This window comes from Bradysia coprophila, assembly GCF_014529535.1.
Source record: "Bradysia coprophila strain Holo2 chromosome X unlocalized genomic scaffold, BU_Bcop_v1 contig_128, whole genome shotgun sequence".
NCBI classification, from domain to species: domain Eukaryota; kingdom Metazoa; phylum Arthropoda; class Insecta; order Diptera; family Sciaridae; genus Bradysia; species Bradysia coprophila.
The window spans coordinates 3,355,921-3,373,286 of record NW_023503295.1 but is presented as its reverse complement, the minus strand read 5'-3'; the positions used below and the strand labels follow the sequence as shown (position 1 = coordinate 3,373,286).

Below are 17,366 nucleotides of genomic sequence, written 5' to 3'. Positions count from 1 at the left end.
CCAATTTTTTTTTTTCAACTACATTCTATTCGGCCTTTGATTACCTTCCAAATGAAACAAAAAATACGAAAAACGGATGAAATTTGCTCGAGTTATATGTAAAATACACATAGGGCCCTAGTAGCGGCCTTAGTCCGAGGACCCAAATTTAAAATTTTTTTCAACTACATTCTATTCGGCCTTTGATTACCTTCCAAATGAAACAAAAATTACGAAAAACGGATGAAATTTGCTCGAGTTATATGTAAAATACACATAGGGCCCTAGTAGCGGCCTTAGTCCAAGGACCCAAATTTAATTTTTTTTTCAACAACATTCTATTCGGTGTTCGATTATCTTTAAAATGAAACAAAAATTACGAAAAACGGATGAAATTTACTCGAGTTGTATGTAAAATACGCATAGGGCCCTAGTAGCGGCCTTAGTCCGAGGACCCAAATTTAATTTTTTTTCAACAACATTCTATTCGGCCTTTGATTACCTTCCAAATGAAACAAAAAATTACGAAAAACGGATGAAATTTGCTCGAGTTATATGTAAAATACACATAGGGCCCTAGTAACGGCCTTAGTCCGAGGACCCAAATTTATTTTTTTTTCAACAACATTCTATTCGGCCTTTGATTACCTTTCAAATGAAACAAAAATTACAGAAAAACGGATGAAATTTGCTCGAGTTATATGTAAAATACACAGAGGGCCCTAGTAGCGGCCTTAGTCCAAGGACCCAAATTTAATTTTTTTTTCAACAACATTCTATTCGGTGTTCGATTATCTTTCAAATGAAACAAAAATTACGAAAAACGGATGAAATTTACTTGAGTTCTATGTAAAATACACATAGGGCCCTAGTAGCGGCCTTAGTCCGAGGACCCAAATTTAATTTTTTTTCAACAACATTCTATTCGGCCTTTGATTACCTTTCAAATGAAACAAAAATTACAGAAAAACGGATGAAATTTGCTCGAGTTATATGTAAAATACACAGAGGGCCCTAGTAGCGGCCTTAGTCCAAGGACCCAAATTTAATTTTTTTTTCAACAACATTCTATTCGGTGTTCGATTATCTTTCAAATGAAACAAAAATTACGAAAAACGGATGAAATTTACTTGAGTTCTATGTAAAATACACATAGGGCCCTAGTAGCTTTTCACTTCTAAGGCCCTAACTCACGGTCCACTCACCCGATTTTAAAAAACTTTTTTTTCCTGGATTGGTATTGACAATACCTATCATTGCCTACCTTGCCGTGTCATTTACATTTCCATCGTTTATTTTGCCATAAATATCACCAAAAGACCTTAAATCACTTAGGTGGCCCTAACTCACGAAGGGCCGACCCGAATATGCCCATCTTCGAACTTATCCTCACTATTTTGACTATCTTTCATGGAAAATTTTTTTTTTGAAATCGGATTTGATTTACTCAAGATATCGACGTGACGGACAGACGGACAGACGGCCCAAATTTTTATTGCGGATTCGTCATCTATGAACATAGGCAAACACTTTGCCCTTACCGTCTGCTTCGAATTCCATCAATTACACACGGCATCGTAATCCTATAAGCCCCTTCGTACTTCGTACGGGGCTAAAAATGAAGAAGAAAAAATTCGCGTGCGAATAGTCCCACAATTGACCATTCGCACTCGTGTGCGAATAGCAACTGCCTTTTTATAAATAGGAATATTTCAAAGTTGGTGAAAACGCTTTTACAACATTTAATTGCAATGTTGTTCACAAAACCACTTCAAACACAATCTCAAACCGAAAATTTCCGTTTATTTCGAATCATCACCTACCGCAGTCCAAAACAATTCGACCAGTTCATCGCGACGTGGATTTTCTGCTCCAAACTCTGTCGTAACGATTTCGGTCAAATGTTTCAACAGACATTCATTTTCGCAACCCTCTTCCAGCGACGGATCGCCCATTTTCACTTTATGCATCCAATACAGAGAAATCAGATCCGGATCCGTGGCAAACGATGTCATTAGTTCGTCCAACGAAGCTGGACTGAGGTCAGTTACGTTGTACGCGTCAATGAACGAATATTCACGGAACCAGTTCGGACTCGACGATGCATTCAGATTGGCCTCGGTTAAATTGTAGATCCATGTCTCATGGCCGATAACTTGCTGCAAATTGACAAAGTTTAGTAACTCCATCTACCGGATGTTGTATGACAGTTTACATAAGTCTCTGTTTCGACAGTGTAGATTCGATAATTCGGATTCACGAAGCTGTATGGTGTCGCACTGCCACCATTCCATCCCACATTGATAGCATCTTTTGGACTATCTCGTGCATAAAACACGTTAAATTCTATCAAAAAAAAAGCGAAAATGGAAATTCGGACACCAACACATTTATAGAATTTCTACCATCACGGTGCGTGTGTCCATTGAATTGTGCACTGATAGTATCCCAGAATCGATCAACGATTCGACGGTATTCCCTTGCCCACGTGTTATAACAACCACCTTCACCGGATGGTATATGAGCTAGAATGTGCACCTTTTCATTATTAGACTCCGCCTCCAACAACGTGTCATGCAGCCATTGCAATTGTTTTGCGGGATAGCTAGCATTGTACAGCAACCAAAAATTGTAGGTGTAGCAGTCATTGTTATTAATGGCAATGATTCGCAATCCCTCCTGCACGAGAACTGTATAGAAACCGTCTTCTTCAATCGTGATTCGCGCCTCAGCCCGCAACCAATCATTCCACTCGTCAGCTATGAAACGATAAAATTCACGGGACGACAATTCCGTGCTGTTGATGTTGTCGGGAGCAAATTGATTTACTGGATGCGGTTCGTGATTGCCAATGATCGGATAAATTGGTATGTTTGGAAATGATTCCGTTAAAGCGCTAAATGTTTTGGACATTGATGCTGCATTGCCTTCGTGCGATGTCTCCCATACTCCATGATCCACAACATCGCCGGTATAATAGACGTACGTTATGTTCTACAGGTTGTTGTAAATGAAAAACCGGTCGAAGAGAAGTGAAGGGCATGTGTGGTGGGCAGGGAACGGCTCTTTAGTTTATTATTTTCAATTTACTCACCGGATGCGTCTGATTAATTTGAGTGAAAACGTCCAATACAGCAATCCATGGTGAATCACAATCGCGATAGTCTCCCCAATAGCCTGCACCGTCTTCGGGATTCTCTGGCACTCCCTAGAAATATTTTAAACAGAAAATTACCTAACCATTTCGAATGGCCCCAAACAAGCACTAACTTGATCGAATCGGCAGCAGGCAAGAGCTGAAATTGAAACATGCAATTTGTTCATCTAAAACCGGAAATTCATTGAAAATTCTGTCGCACCTCCACAATTAGCCCTGGCTCCAGCTTGATATTTTGGATCGTAATGAGTGTCTGTGATGTGAACGACAGTGATATCACTATTGGACGGGCTGGGTATCAGGCTTTTGGATCCATTAATTGGTCGAGCATTCGGATCGATGTTGATGCTCCATTCAGGAATTTCGTTTTCATTCATCTCGCAGCCAGATCCTTGGAATACCATACCGCAAATCAGTTCGGATGTAATGGCTGGATTGCTACGGATTATGAAGCCCACAGTTTCCTATTCCATGTGGAGTGTATCAGTACGGCGAACTGACGATATCCTCTATCTTACCATATGGACATCAATTAGCCCACGGCATACATGTCGTTCCTGAATTTCCATTTCCATGCACAGTAGGAAGGCTAGGTCACCAACTTCAGCATTCGTTGCACCGAAAGCGATATACAGAAGTATCACTTGTAAGCCGACGTTGCAGAATTCACAGATTGGATCCTTATAAGGGAAACAAGGTAAAAGTCTCGTCTTCAGATGGAGCTTGACGCGAATCAAAGAATTGCAAAGTCAACAATGCTTGGTAGGGCGTATCGAATTTTTAGAATTTTAAGGGCCGCGATACCCTGTGTGCGGAAAACGTAGATCATTGAAAACTAATTCCAGGCATATGGTTGATGGATCCGAAGGTACCCGGGAAGAAGTCCCCCGGACGACTTTAACTTTCAAATGGTCATAACTCGGAAAGTTGAGAGTATTTCTGAAAACAATGTTCTAGCAGGATGTAGAGCGTTAAAAACTCTACAAAACTGCCAAAGAAACCGATGGTCCAAAAGGTGTGTCTGTCGAGGTTTTCTAACATCGAAAGTTCGACATTTTCGTTTTTGACTTTTATTTCCTGAGAGACAAATTATTAAGTTTAGCTTTTGGCATGAGGTTGTAGAGGAGGTCGAGTACTACCAGTACACTAGGCATTGTCCCAGTCGGCGATCCATCCGAAACCACTTTTTCAACATTTTTGAATGGACTTTTTAAGTGTACCCACGTCGCCCACGAAGCCAGTGCAGACACTGTAACCGGTGTTGCTGAGTCGAGGTAACCTTGGCCAGTAAGTGCACATAATATTCCATAACAGTAGCTGAACTCTTTTACAAAATATTTGGGATCTCGATGTAGCACATTATATTGACACGGTATACCACGAAGTTCAACCTTTTGTAAAAATATCGAAAAATGTGTATTTGCAACGAAATCGACTTCTTACTACTGTTCGTGGGTCAAATAACTAATTAAAACGATTATTTGTTGTTTTTCTCACAAATTTCACTTTCTCAGATTTTGTAGTACAAAATGTGCTACTCCGAATTCTTAAATATTTTGTAAAAGAGTTCAGCTACTGTTATGGAATATTATGTGCACTTACTGGCCAAGGTTACTTCGACTCAGCAACACCGGTTACAGTGTCTGCACTGGCTTCGTGGGCGACGTGGGTACACTTAAAAAGTCCATTCAAAAATGTTGAAAAAGTGGTTTCGGATGGATCGCCGACCGGGACAATGCCTTAGTAGTACTCGACCTCCTCTACAACCTCATGCCAAAAGCTAACGTTATAATTTGTCTCTCAGGAAATAAAAGTCAAAAACCAAAATGTCGAACTTTCGATGTTAGAAAACCTCGACAGACACACCTTTTGGACCATCGGTTTCTTTGGCAGTTTTGTAGAGTTTTTAACGCTCTACATCCTGCTAGAACATTGTTTTCAGAAATACTCTCAACTTTCCGAGTTATGACCATTTGAAAGTTAAAGTCGTCCGGGGGACTTCTTCCCGGGCACCTTCGGATCCATCAACCATATGCCTGGAATTAGTTTTCAATGATCTACGTTTTCCACACACAGGGTATCTAAAATTTTAAAAATTCGATACGCCCTAATGCTTGGACTCGCTTGGACCGTGTAAAACTATTTTCAGGTAAGATTACTTGATTTTCAGGTGAAATGTCGTCAGCTTCTTTCATTCTCGCTTCCTGGGGAAAAGTGATAGACTTCAGGGCATTTTTCAGATACGAAGATTTCTCTCCTGTCCGGTAATAGTTCAGATATTCCAGAGCAAACTTATTTTTGTCTAAGAAAAAATTTAATTTATTTTTTAATTTCGACCCGGTGACTGGGAGATGCTTACTTATTTTCGGATGTGTTAAATCATTATTTCCATTATCTGGGTGCCCAACAACCAATCCAATGGATAAAAACATAAGCGGAACTATGAGCCACTTCATAATGTTGTCTCTATGAATTCTTCAATTCGACTGATTAGATCGAATCTGGTTCAGTAGTGTAAGTTATATCAAATCCATTGAGCTGATATTCGTGCAAAATATTTTTTTTGCTGGCAATAAAAGTGTCCACTTCTTGTTTTGCAATTAGTCAGGACTGTTCAGGAGTATACTGTTCAGAGAACGTGGACAATGATTGTTCAATATTTAGGCTACCCGTACAGTTTGTTATATTGAACTATCCATATCATCAAGGACAGGAGCACAGAAAGCGCATAGTCGACTTCAAGTTCTATTTGGTAGTATTCCAGATTATTTTGAAATCATTGACGTCTATTTTAAACAGAGTGTAAACGGAGTAAGTGGAAACCAAGCCTTAAGGTGGTCTCCGTGTACGTGACACTTGTCATTTCAAACAACATGCCAACTGTCATGAGCTGTCATTTTAACTTTACCATTTAGGGTTTTCGTTAGTTCAAACTCTGTTTCATTCAGATGCTGCCACCAGCGTTACCTGACTATTTTAGTCTTTCCGAATGAATTTATTGCTAATATGTCATCATTAAAAGAATAAATTGAATATTCAATATTCATGATACGATATCTGAAAGATACATTTGACATTCGATACGCTACGATCTAACCGCACGATAGTCGATCTATTTTTGGTATGAATTGGAGCAATATAAATGTGAAGCATCAATCCACAGCTACTATCAGCATAATTACAAATTTTTATCATGTCATGCCTTACATTAGCAAACTACAAAGGGTTTGCAATGTTCATACAAACGATTTTCGACAATAAATCAAATTTCATTTTCTCTATACTTTACTAATTTATCGCATGCGGAGTCGCATTAAATGATCAGTGATCATTGATAACATTGAAACGACTCGTTGTGATTTTGTTCGTTGAAATTTTATTCTCAATTTTTGTTTACAATTTCTTTAATTAGGGGTGATCGTGATGTCGGCACAAGCTCTGAATGTCTGCTGAAGTCCGCATCCCGGCCTATAATCACACAGAAACATTTCGATAAAAAATTATTTGTTGATCATCTTTTACCCCAATAATAAATATATTAATCAACACACCCTTGCGTTCCATCGTCACAGTCTCCCTGATAGCCACCGCGGTAATGCAATCTCAAAACACACTGCTTGCACGTTACGTCAGTCGGAAGGATGATGGTTGTGTTAATCCACTGTGGCGTTCCAAACAAAATGTGTGCATGCGTATCTCCATTACCGAATCGCAATTTTTGGAAACATTCCTCCGTTTCTCTTGATGCATCGTTGCATAATTGCATTTCAAAGTAGCCCCAATGAGGAATTGTAAACTCTGTTTCAATTTCGATTTCCTTTTTTTTAAATTTTAGAATTTTTTTCTTTTTCTTCAAACGATTTTTTTTATAACAATTTTACCTGACCAGGCCTGTATACTCCTGTTATAATTCCTCTGCCATACGTTCCGCCATTTTCATTTGATCGGGGAATTTCCTCCGAAGCAATATCGCCACAGACACCACAGTTGTCTACCGGGTCGGGTTGTAGATATCTTACTCCACCGCAGTAATACGAATCGTCTCGTTCGTTGACCAATGGATTCAAGTGAGCGAATTGTGGATCACGCCAAATGCTACTTCGGCCGGCTGGATGACGAAGCCGAACGTGGCCAAGTGCAGCGCCACAAACAATAAGAAAAAGAAGAAAATTTCGCAACATATTTTCGGAAAACCTGTTACGGTTTAGCAGTAAGAGAAATATGAAAAATCTGAAAAATAAAATTAACGTCTAGACGTTATGAAAATTTCAAGTGTTGCGATGACCGGGTTTTTCTTAACAATCGTAGTAATTACGAGATAAGCACAGTACGATTAACTGTCAATTGACACACAAGTTCCAACACCGAAAAAAATTCTTTATCTGGAGAGTAATGTTTTCATATGTCAACTATTTTAACTACTCGAAATATTTAAATGAGTTTCAGCCAGTAGTACTTATTCCTTCTAAGACAGGCATCACCTCCCCAGTTTTCTTCAAAACAGGGACGCCGACTTGTGTTTGGGAGTAGTGGTGCTCATACAACAAGCGAATCTGGGAGTAGTGGTGCTCTTTCAAGTAAAACTGGAAAGATGTAGTGGTGCTCATCATTCGAATAGTGGTGCCCGAGCCTCGCTTGTCCTTAGAAGTCGGCTCCCCTGCTTCAAAAATAAATAAATCATCCAGACGACCCGAAAACTCTCAATTCTTTCAAATCTTTTACCAATGACGAATGTTTAGGATGTCTACTATGTCTACTACCTGAGAAAATATCGTAGAACTGGACGGAGGGGTCGGAAGTAAGGAAAATTAAAGGCTGTCATTGACCGACTACACAATAGTCTACAATGCTCACACTACAACTCTACTTCAATTGTTGTGATGTAGTAATGTGAAGAAAGTCCAAATTTTTAAAGAGGAAGAATTTGGTTATCTGTTTTGTTGTTGTTTTTATGGAGAGACAACTGCGTCACTAATTCTGCTACCGCTATTATCATCTGGTTCTGCCAGTTTATTTTATACGAAACTAGTGCAGTACGGCTTTGTTCGGGATTACTAAAGTTACACATCAAAAATTTGGACTCATCATGTTTCCTCGTCCACTGGAACAAGCGAAAAAAGTTTCACGCGTTCTTACTAGCTTGCCAATTTTCACGACAAACAACATTATAGATTATAATCAGGTTCTGGTCACGTTGACACAGCTGTAGGTATATTGTTACAAATATCGTGATTCTATTAAGTGATTTGTTCACTTGAAGCATTTTGGAACGAAAAAATGGAAAATACAGTGACGAAAAACATAAAAAAAAGAAAAAACGAGCCATCAGAACAGTCGGAGCGTTTGCTGCGACTGAGCCCCGTACAAACCCGTATATCTATTGCGTACGTGACCCTAGTGCGTCTATCACCCTACTTTGACCGTAAGCCTATTGCGCCGGTTAATGTAGTTAAAGTAAAATTATTATGGAATGTGTACATCTTACAAATTGCGCATAGCGCAATTACGAAGCCCCGTACGACGTTCCTTTCAAATGAAACAAAAATTTCAAATCGCCCTAAAAATTTTATTTTTTTGAATGAAACAAAAATTACGAAAAACGGATGAAATTTACTCGAGTTATATGTGAAATACACATAGGGCCCTTCATTTCACTTCTAAGGCCCTAACTCACGGTCCACTCACCCGATTTTAAAAAACTTTTTTTTCCTGGATTGGTATTGACAATACCTATCATTTGCCGTGTCATTTACATTTCCTTCGTTTATTTTGCCATAAATATCACCAAAAGACCTTAAATCACTTAGGTGGCCCTAACTCACGAAGGGCCGACCCGAATATGCCCATCTTCGAACTTAGCCTCACTATTTCGACTATCTTTCAGGGAAAAAAAAAATTTTGAAATCGGATTTGATTTACTCAAGATATCGACGTGACGGACAGACGGACAGACAAAATTTTTATTGCAGATTCGTCATCTATGAACATAGGCAAACAATTTGCCCTTACCGTCTGCTTCGAATTCCATCAATTACACACGGCATTGTAATCCTATAAGCCCCTTTGTACTTCGTACGGGGCTAAAAAGTTTTACGTACAGCGTACTTCATGTTTCAAGCATCCATTACATAACTCGTGATAAATATGACAAGTCTCGTTTTCGTGTGTTTTCGGCTACGCTTCGGATCAACACTGAAACTCTACTATTCATCTATACTTAGTCATGTAAATGACTATGTCACAACGCAGTGCACGTCCTTCAGCAGGAAAATTCATTTTCCTTCAAAAACAAAGAAGTTGTCGATATATCGAACGATATCTTTGGTACCTGAACCTGACCTGAAAATACCTCAACCTGTTTCGACCTGAACCTGATTCAATCAACTTTGACCTGACCTGATTTTACCTGAAACCTGATTAGAGTTATCAGGTCTGACCTGACCTGAAACCTGACAGGTTGACCGGAAAATTTGTATGAAAAATTCAAGTCAACCTGAAACCTGACCTAGGTTTCATAAATTAAGGTTCAGGTCAGGTCAGGTTTCTTCATAAATGAAAACCTGACCTGACCTGAAGTTTCAGGTCAGTCACTTTTTGACAGCGGTCAACCTCAGTCGACCGATTCCGAGCCTTAATCTTTGGCATATATTAAACGATTTAAACGCAACGACAATCAGCAATGACTCGGATTCGACTGTAATCGGAATATTATGGTCCCATTTTCGGTGGTTTCAAGAGCTCTAATTGGCATATTATTGGTGTCATTGCAATAAATGATTTTTAGGCACACGAAGCGTATAATGTACACTTTACGTGTAAGCTGGCAATACCATTAGCAAAGATATGCCATATACGTCAAAAGTGTATGGAAAAATGAGATGACAACTTGTTATCTTTGCCTTTTGATCGAAAATTGACGCCATCTACAGTGTATCGGAAGACGATTTGGAAATTATTTATCACTCGGTCCAACGCACTTCAAGCAAAAGTGATATTTATGACAGCTGCCAAATAGAGTACTTTTTGTATCCCCACTCTTTTTACAGTGTAAAATTTTGTATGGAGCACTGTCAAGTTTCAGTACCATATTTAGAGTACCACTTTTACCTGACTAAGGTAAACAATGGAGAGAAGTCCTAGTGGAATTAAAGTGAACTTTACGTTTTCGGTAAATTATAGAAAAGCAAAATTCACTTTTGAATCATTTAAATGTTTTTGCGCTAAAAGCTTTCATCTTCTTCGATTGGGAATTTTCGCTAAATAAATATTGTAAACAAACTGTCATATACATGAAAAAATATTGAAAACAAAACAAATTAAATCACCAAATTGCAAAAATTGTATATTCTACTTAAGGTTGATGTCTTCTGACGACTGATTACAGGAAAATATGTGATAATTATGGAGATGCTGCTGCATATTTTTCAAATTAAATTATACCCAAAAAATGACCCAGAGTGACGTTTCTCTGAAATTTATTGATTTCATTTTGACATTTAACATCAGATTGAACGCATATTGACGAACGAAAAACATTTCTCTTCGAACAAATCCGTTTTAAACTCAACTAAACAATTGTTCCATAATGACCGGTCGTGGAAAAGGAGGAAAAGGCTTGGGAAAAGGTGGAGCCAAGCGACATCGTAAAGTTTTGCGCGATAACATCCAAGGTATTACGAAACCAGCTATTCGTCGTCTAGCTCGTAGAGGTGGTGTAAAACGTATTTCTGGTTTGATTTACGAGGAAACTCGCGGTGTACTCAAGGTATAAAACGATACGATCTACATACGTTACTGATTAAAAAAAAACGATTTTCATTTATTTCGCTAGGTATTCCTTGAAAATGTTATACGTGATGCGGTAACCTACACCGAACATGCAAAACGTAAGACTGTCACTGCAATGGATGTTGTCTATGCATTGAAACGACAAGGACGTACATTGTACGGTTTCGGTGGTTAAACCGCCCGATTGAGGACATAAATGGTCACTTTATACCACGACACTTAAATGGGTGCTTAAACTTATTTTTGTTCGGTATTTGACCGCTAATACATACATCTTGAAGAAAAAAACCAAATTTTCGTGTTTGTTTGTTGACGATGGCTGACACTATCCTAGACCACCCAGATCTCCCACTGCAATATTTCGGTCGTTTTTTTTTAGACCCGTACGAAGTACTGGGGTCTTATAGGTTTACGCATACGTTTGTAACACGTCGAATCGGACTCCCTGAGTAAGGGGAAACCTATTGTGGTTGTCCAGAGATGCCAAATCAGCGAAAAAAAAATGTCCGTCCGTCTGTCCGTTCTCTAACTTGAGTAAAACGCATCCGATTTTGAGAATTCTTTTTTTCCCCGTTTGGTAACGTCAAAAGAAGGGCTAAGTTCGAAGATGGATGATTTTGGGTCGACCACTCCTGAGCTGGGGCCCAATAAGTGTTTTAGGGTTTTTCGAAGATATCTCCGGACATTTAAACGTTAAACTTGTAAGTGATACGTCAAATAAAAGGTATTTACAATACCGATCGACAAAAAAAAAGTTTATGGAAATCGGATGACCGACTCGTGAGTTAGACCCCTTGGTGTGGAACAGGCACAGGGCGGCAAGCAGTTTTTGCTTGTAGGTCGGCCACATTTGAACATATTTCGTCTGTTTTAGCTTTATTAGATAGGTATTGACCGTACCAATCAGGGAAAAACGAGCCATCAGAACAGTCGGAGCGTTTGCTGCGACTGAGCCCCGTACAAACCCGTATATCTATTGCGTACGTGACCCTAGTGCGTCTGTCACCCTACTTTGACCGTAAGCCTATGCGCCGGTTAAAGTAGTTAAAGTAAAATTATTATGTAATGTGTACATCTTAGAAATTGCGCATAGCGCAATTACGAAGCCCCGTACGACGTTCCTTTCAAATAAAACCAAAATTTCAAATAGCCCTAAAATTTTAATTTATTGAGTATAAATACACATAGGGCCCTAGTACCGGCCTTAGTCCGAGGACCCAAATTAATTTATTTTTCAACTACATTCTATTCGGCCTTTGATTACCTTCCAAATGACACAAAAATTACGAAAAACGAATGAAATTTACTCGAGTTCAATGTAAAATACACATAGGGCCCTAGTAGTGGCCTTAGTCCAAGGACCCAAATTTAATTTTTTTTTCAACAACTTTCTATTCGGCGTTCGATTACCTTCCAAATGAAACAAAAATTACGAAAAACGGATTAAATTTACTTGAGTTCTATGTAAAATACACATAGGGCCCTAGCAGCTTTTCACTTTGCCCTTACCGTCTGCTTCGAATTCCATCAATTACACACGGCATCGTAATCCTATAAGCCCCTTCGTACTTCGTACGGGGCTAAAAAGTTTTTGAAATTATGTTCTCCGGAGCGTGAGCTAGGTCTCTTGGAGTAAGCTCTTATCTGGCTACTCGGCCGTACAGTGAACGTGGAGTATTTTGTCAATATCTCGAGTAAATTTTGACCGAATTTCATGAATTTTTTTTGTTTGAAAGGTATTAACGAATGTAAAGCGTCGGTAAAATGGCTGCCGGCGGCCATATTGGATTTTAGTAAAATAGAAATATCTTGGGAAAAATGGTACTTAGAGTGTTTCTGTTAACATGGAAATAATTTGTTATGTGTGGGGTGTTTCAGGGATTCCATATACGGACATCTATATATACCTATATACAGCTATATTGAGCTATATACAGGCATATAGAGCTATATAATAGCATATTCATCTGTGAAATGTTTATTTATAGGAAAATATAGGTAAATATAGCGGTATACAGCTGTTTAAATAGGAATTTATGAAAGTTGACTTCGTACGGGGCTGTCTATATTGCCTCCGGCAATTTATTTGTATATGATAACAAGGCAAAGAGTGGATAATGTAAGTGATTTTAAAGGGCGAATAGCTTTTCAGTAGAGAATGAAGTAAAAGAAATGAAGAGTTTCACAGTAAAGGCTTTTGATACGAATAGGTGTTTCGTACGGGTCGGCGTTAGCTATGTTTTTTAATAGAATCACTTTGTAGATAAAATCGAACTTGGTAAAAATACTGGTCGTCTATATAGCTCGTCCTGAATACATATATATACATGTAGTTCTCTGGGTTGGAAGGTTAAAATGTTGCTCATCTCCTACCAACAAGGTCTGTTGCATTCGGTTCGGACAAACCACATACCGCATACTGTAATCCATAAAATGTTTCCAAAGAAATTTAGCGACATTTGGTTGCAGTGAATTAAAGTTCACATATTCTAAGCTCGGAAATTATTTTCTGTTCCTAAATCGCATCATATTAATAAATTTGAAGTGCTGAAGTTGACTGCCATCTGCCGGATGGTAGTATTTGAAAGCACAGAGCTTTTGATCTAAAAAAAAACCGAGGTCACATCGTTGTTCAGGGAACTTAATCTTTTTCCAAAGTAAATCGAACGATGGCGTTAGTTATTCGGATTTTTTGTTGCAAAGTTTAAAACCGAAAACTGAACATTTGCTTTTCGTTAGGCTTTAATTCATTTACGAGTGATATCGCTGAATCTTCAGGTGATTTTTTTAACTTTGGGAACAAGCGGTCTCCGATTTTAATGAGTGATGGCTCGTTGGATTCGTCTTTCAATTCTAAGAAACACGTATGTATCTTCCACTTTTTCTAAAAAAATTTGAAATCCAATTTTTTTTTTAGAAAAAATGAAAGATACGTGTTTCCTAGAATTGAAAATCAATTAAAATCGGAGACCGCTTGTTCCCCAATCACCTGAAGATTTAGCAATATCACTCTTAACTATTCAGACTCTACATGTAATGAGGGATATTTGCCTAGAAGCTCGATCGGAACTTCAGAATCACAAGACATGAAACCGCGACCAAATACGACCCTTTCTATTAAAATTATGCGCCTCCTTGTTAGTTCGCCAAAACGTTTATTTTTTTACTAATATAAGATGTTTGTTTTGATGATTTGGAAATTATGTACAAAGCCGAAGTCGTGGTAAATAATCCTAACTGTCAAGAAACATTTAGGGCAGAGGTATGTATCGCGAGATAAGCAACAAATTTGCCCTAGAGGGATAACACATCCAATATGGCGGCTTTCTGCCATTTTGTGAGGTGATAGTATTTTACTTTACTTGGTAAAAGGTTTCCCTTCTAGGGAAAACCCTTTACCTTGCTTGTAAAGTAAAATAGCATACGAGAAATTATTTGATATCTTGTATCACGATGAGTAAAAGTATCGCGGGTTACTTGTTTTTGTTTCGGATTTCTTTGAGTATCGTGAGGACAATTGACAATTTAGAATGTTTCCCTTGTTTGTCAAAATGCGTCACAAAAATGGAGCACTTGGAAACTTTTACTCATCTGGACACGATATATCGAATTACTTCCCTGGTATAGTAATCTACTATTGTTTACCGAGGAGAGAAAAGAGAAAATTCCGACAAAAGCGAGGTCAGAACGATGCAACACAACGTTTTTCATGGCTGCATGCAACGCACTTCAAGCACTTCAACGCACTTCAAACTGGACAGTGTATCAAACAAATGTTGACACTGCAAAAAAATTGGAAACATAGCTAACGCCGACCCGTACGAAACACCTATTCGTATCAAAAGCCTTTAATGTGAAACTCTTCATTTCTCTTACTTCATTTTCTTCTCTGCTGAAAAACTATTCTCCCTTTAAAATCACTTACATTATTCACTCTTTGCCTTGTTATCATATACAACTAAATTGCCGGAGGCAATATAGACAGCCCCGTACGAAGACAAATTTCATAAATTACTATTTAAACAGCTATATACCGCTATATTTACCTATATTTTCCTATAAATAAACATTTCACAGAGGAATATGCTATTATATAGCTCTATATGCCTGTATATAGGTATATATAGATGTCCGTATATGGAATCCCTGAAACCCCTCACACTTAACACATTATTTCCATGTTAACAGAAACTCTCTTAGTACCATTTTCCCCAAGATACTTCAATTTTACTAAAATCCAATATGGCCGCCGGCAGCCATTTTGTTAGGAAACCGAAAATAGTACCGACGCTTTACATTCGTTAATACCTTTCAAACAAAAAAAAATCATGAAATTCGGTCAAAATTTACTCGAGATATTGTCAAAATACACCACGTTCACTGTACTTCCGAGTAGCCAGATAAGAGCTCACTCCAAGAGACCTAGCTCACGCTCCGGAGAACATAATTTCATAAATTTTTTTCCCTGATTGGTACGGTCAATACCTATCTAATAAAGCTAAAACAGACGAAATATGTTCAAATGTGGCCGACCTACAAGCAAAAACTGCTTGCCGCCCTGTGCCTGTTCAACACCAAGGGGTCTAACTCACGAGTCGGTCATCCGATTTCCATAAACTTTTTTTTTGTCGATCGGTATTGTAAATACCTTTTATTTGACGTATCACTTACAAGTTTAACGTTTAAATGTCCGGAGATATCTGCGAAAAACCGTAAAGCACTTATTGGGCCACAGCTCGGGAGGGGTCGATCCAAAATCACTCATCTTCGAACTTAGCCTGTCTTTTGACATTACCAAACGGGAAAAAAAAGAATTTTCAAAATCGGATGCGTTTTACTCAAGTTATCGTGCAGACAGACAGACGGACAGACGGACAGACGGCCTTTTTTTTTCGCGGATTTGGCATCTCTAGACAACCACAATAGGTTTCCCCTTACTCAGGGAGTCCAATTCGACGTGTTACAAACGTATGCGTAAACCTATAAGACCCCAGTACTTCGTACGGGTCTAAAAATTGTAATATAAAATAGTACTCTATTTGGCAGCTGTTATCGAAGCACTTTTGAAATCTATGTTACAATTACTTACAATCATGCCCGCACGTTAGTTAGCGGGCGTGACGCAAGTCCACTACCAAAAATGTTTTAACAAAAAATTTTTGAGGACGGCGGAGCATATTTACAGCAACTTTTTAACTTCTCCCCCTTAACTCCAACGACCCTCAAACTAGGATATCTATAATCTTGGAATCCATACGAGTTCAACGAGCTATCACACGTTACTGCAGCTTCAAAATTGATATTGAGGAAATTGTTGAGGAAATTACGGTTAAGAAAATGTTTCAAATATGAAAAAATACGTAATGAAAGATGGAATTTAAACGAAAAACAGCCGAATCATCTGCCACTTGTGACGCAATTTTTTTTTGAAAAATTTTCTTTCTAAATTTTTTGGGCTCATCTTGTGTTGATAAGACTTTTGCGTACAGGCGCAGAATGCGTCACCCTCAACGATATCAGTCATTTTGTAAGTAAGATAAAAGACTTGCGTCACTTTTATACCCTTTGAGGGTTTTTTGGCTGATAATATATATCGTTATGTTAGCGTAATGTCATGAATTATCTGAGAAGGAATGGGTTGTGATGAAACTTCATGGTTTGACCGTCGAAACTGATCGCCAGCGCCGATGTCAACATTTTCTTTTTGATTTTTCACTTCAATGGATCTATTGAAATTGTGATATAGACCCAATAAACTAATTTATTTAACGTATACTACATGCCTGAAACATAAACAGTTTCATAAATTGTGTATTTACTGAGCGTCATAGACCTGAAACGTCATTCTTCTTCTTCTTAAAATGGCGAAAATCACAACCCATTAATGGAACTTATTAATTCCACGACAATAATGACAATACAATACAATAATGTCACGCAAAAAATATCACAGAATGAAGATTAAATCAAATATGATAGCTGCACAGAATGCATCTCACACAAATATTGCATACACCTACACACCAATATTAAACGTTAACCGAATTCGGAAATTTGCGTTCAGCAAATTGTATTGTTTTGTTGCATAAAATGGAGATCAAAGGCATCGGTCGGACTCCAAGAAAGTTGATAAAATGTTACGATTGTGGCGAAAAATTCAAAAATCCACTGCAATTTGCAACACATGAAGAGAGCACTGTGATGCGCCAAAAGTTTGAAGATGAATGCAATCTAAGATTTATGTGTGCGTGTGTGACTGGTGTGACTCCGAGGCAATAAAATCATGTCCGGAGCGATAGCGGAGGACTTGACGCAGTCTAACTTCCAAAAAAAGAACGAAGAAATTTTTTTGAGACGCGGCAACTATATATAGGCGAGAATTTAAGTTTCTTTACTTTGGCCTGTATCACCACAAATCCTATTCTATCTTATTCGCGCTTCA

At 38.3% G+C, this 17,366-nt stretch overlaps 3 protein-coding genes across 3 annotated transcripts; 1 reads left to right on the top strand and 2 right to left on the bottom strand.

Annotated features, from left to right (window-relative positions):
• Positions 1 to 1,762: 1,762 nt before the first annotated feature.
• LOC119067735 (sphingomyelin phosphodiesterase-like) lies at positions 1,763 to 5,736 on the bottom strand. The gene is made up of 9 exons (XM_037170852.1): positions 5,496 to 5,736; positions 5,296 to 5,438; positions 3,655 to 3,816; positions 3,339 to 3,600; positions 3,250 to 3,275; positions 3,074 to 3,187; positions 2,385 to 2,973; positions 2,195 to 2,325; positions 1,763 to 2,138 (listed from the first exon to the last, which is right to left on the bottom strand). Exons 1-9 carry the CDS (start codon positions 5,590 to 5,592, stop codon positions 1,782 to 1,784), a joined length of 1,881 nt encoding a protein of 626 aa, XP_037026747.1. The 5' UTR covers positions 5,593 to 5,736; the 3' UTR covers positions 1,763 to 1,781.
• Positions 5,737 to 6,528: 792 nt separating this feature from the next.
• On the bottom strand, positions 6,529 to 7,372 carry LOC119067743. Its single transcript, XM_037170873.1, has 3 exons — positions 7,018 to 7,372; positions 6,688 to 6,953; positions 6,529 to 6,604 (listed from the first exon to the last, which is right to left on the bottom strand). The coding sequence occupies exons 1-3, from the start codon at positions 7,315 to 7,317 to the stop codon at positions 6,541 to 6,543; spliced, it is 630 nt and encodes a 209-aa protein (XP_037026768.1). The 5' UTR covers positions 7,318 to 7,372; the 3' UTR covers positions 6,529 to 6,540.
• A 3,093-nt stretch (positions 7,373 to 10,465) lies between these two features.
• LOC119067746 (histone H4) lies at positions 10,466 to 11,217 on the top strand. The gene is made up of 2 exons (XM_037170876.1): positions 10,466 to 10,901; positions 10,968 to 11,217. The coding sequence occupies exons 1-2, from the start codon at positions 10,722 to 10,724 to the stop codon at positions 11,097 to 11,099; spliced, it is 312 nt and encodes a 103-aa protein (XP_037026771.1). The 5' UTR covers positions 10,466 to 10,721; the 3' UTR covers positions 11,100 to 11,217.
• Positions 11,218 to 17,366: the final 6,149 nt, after the last annotated feature.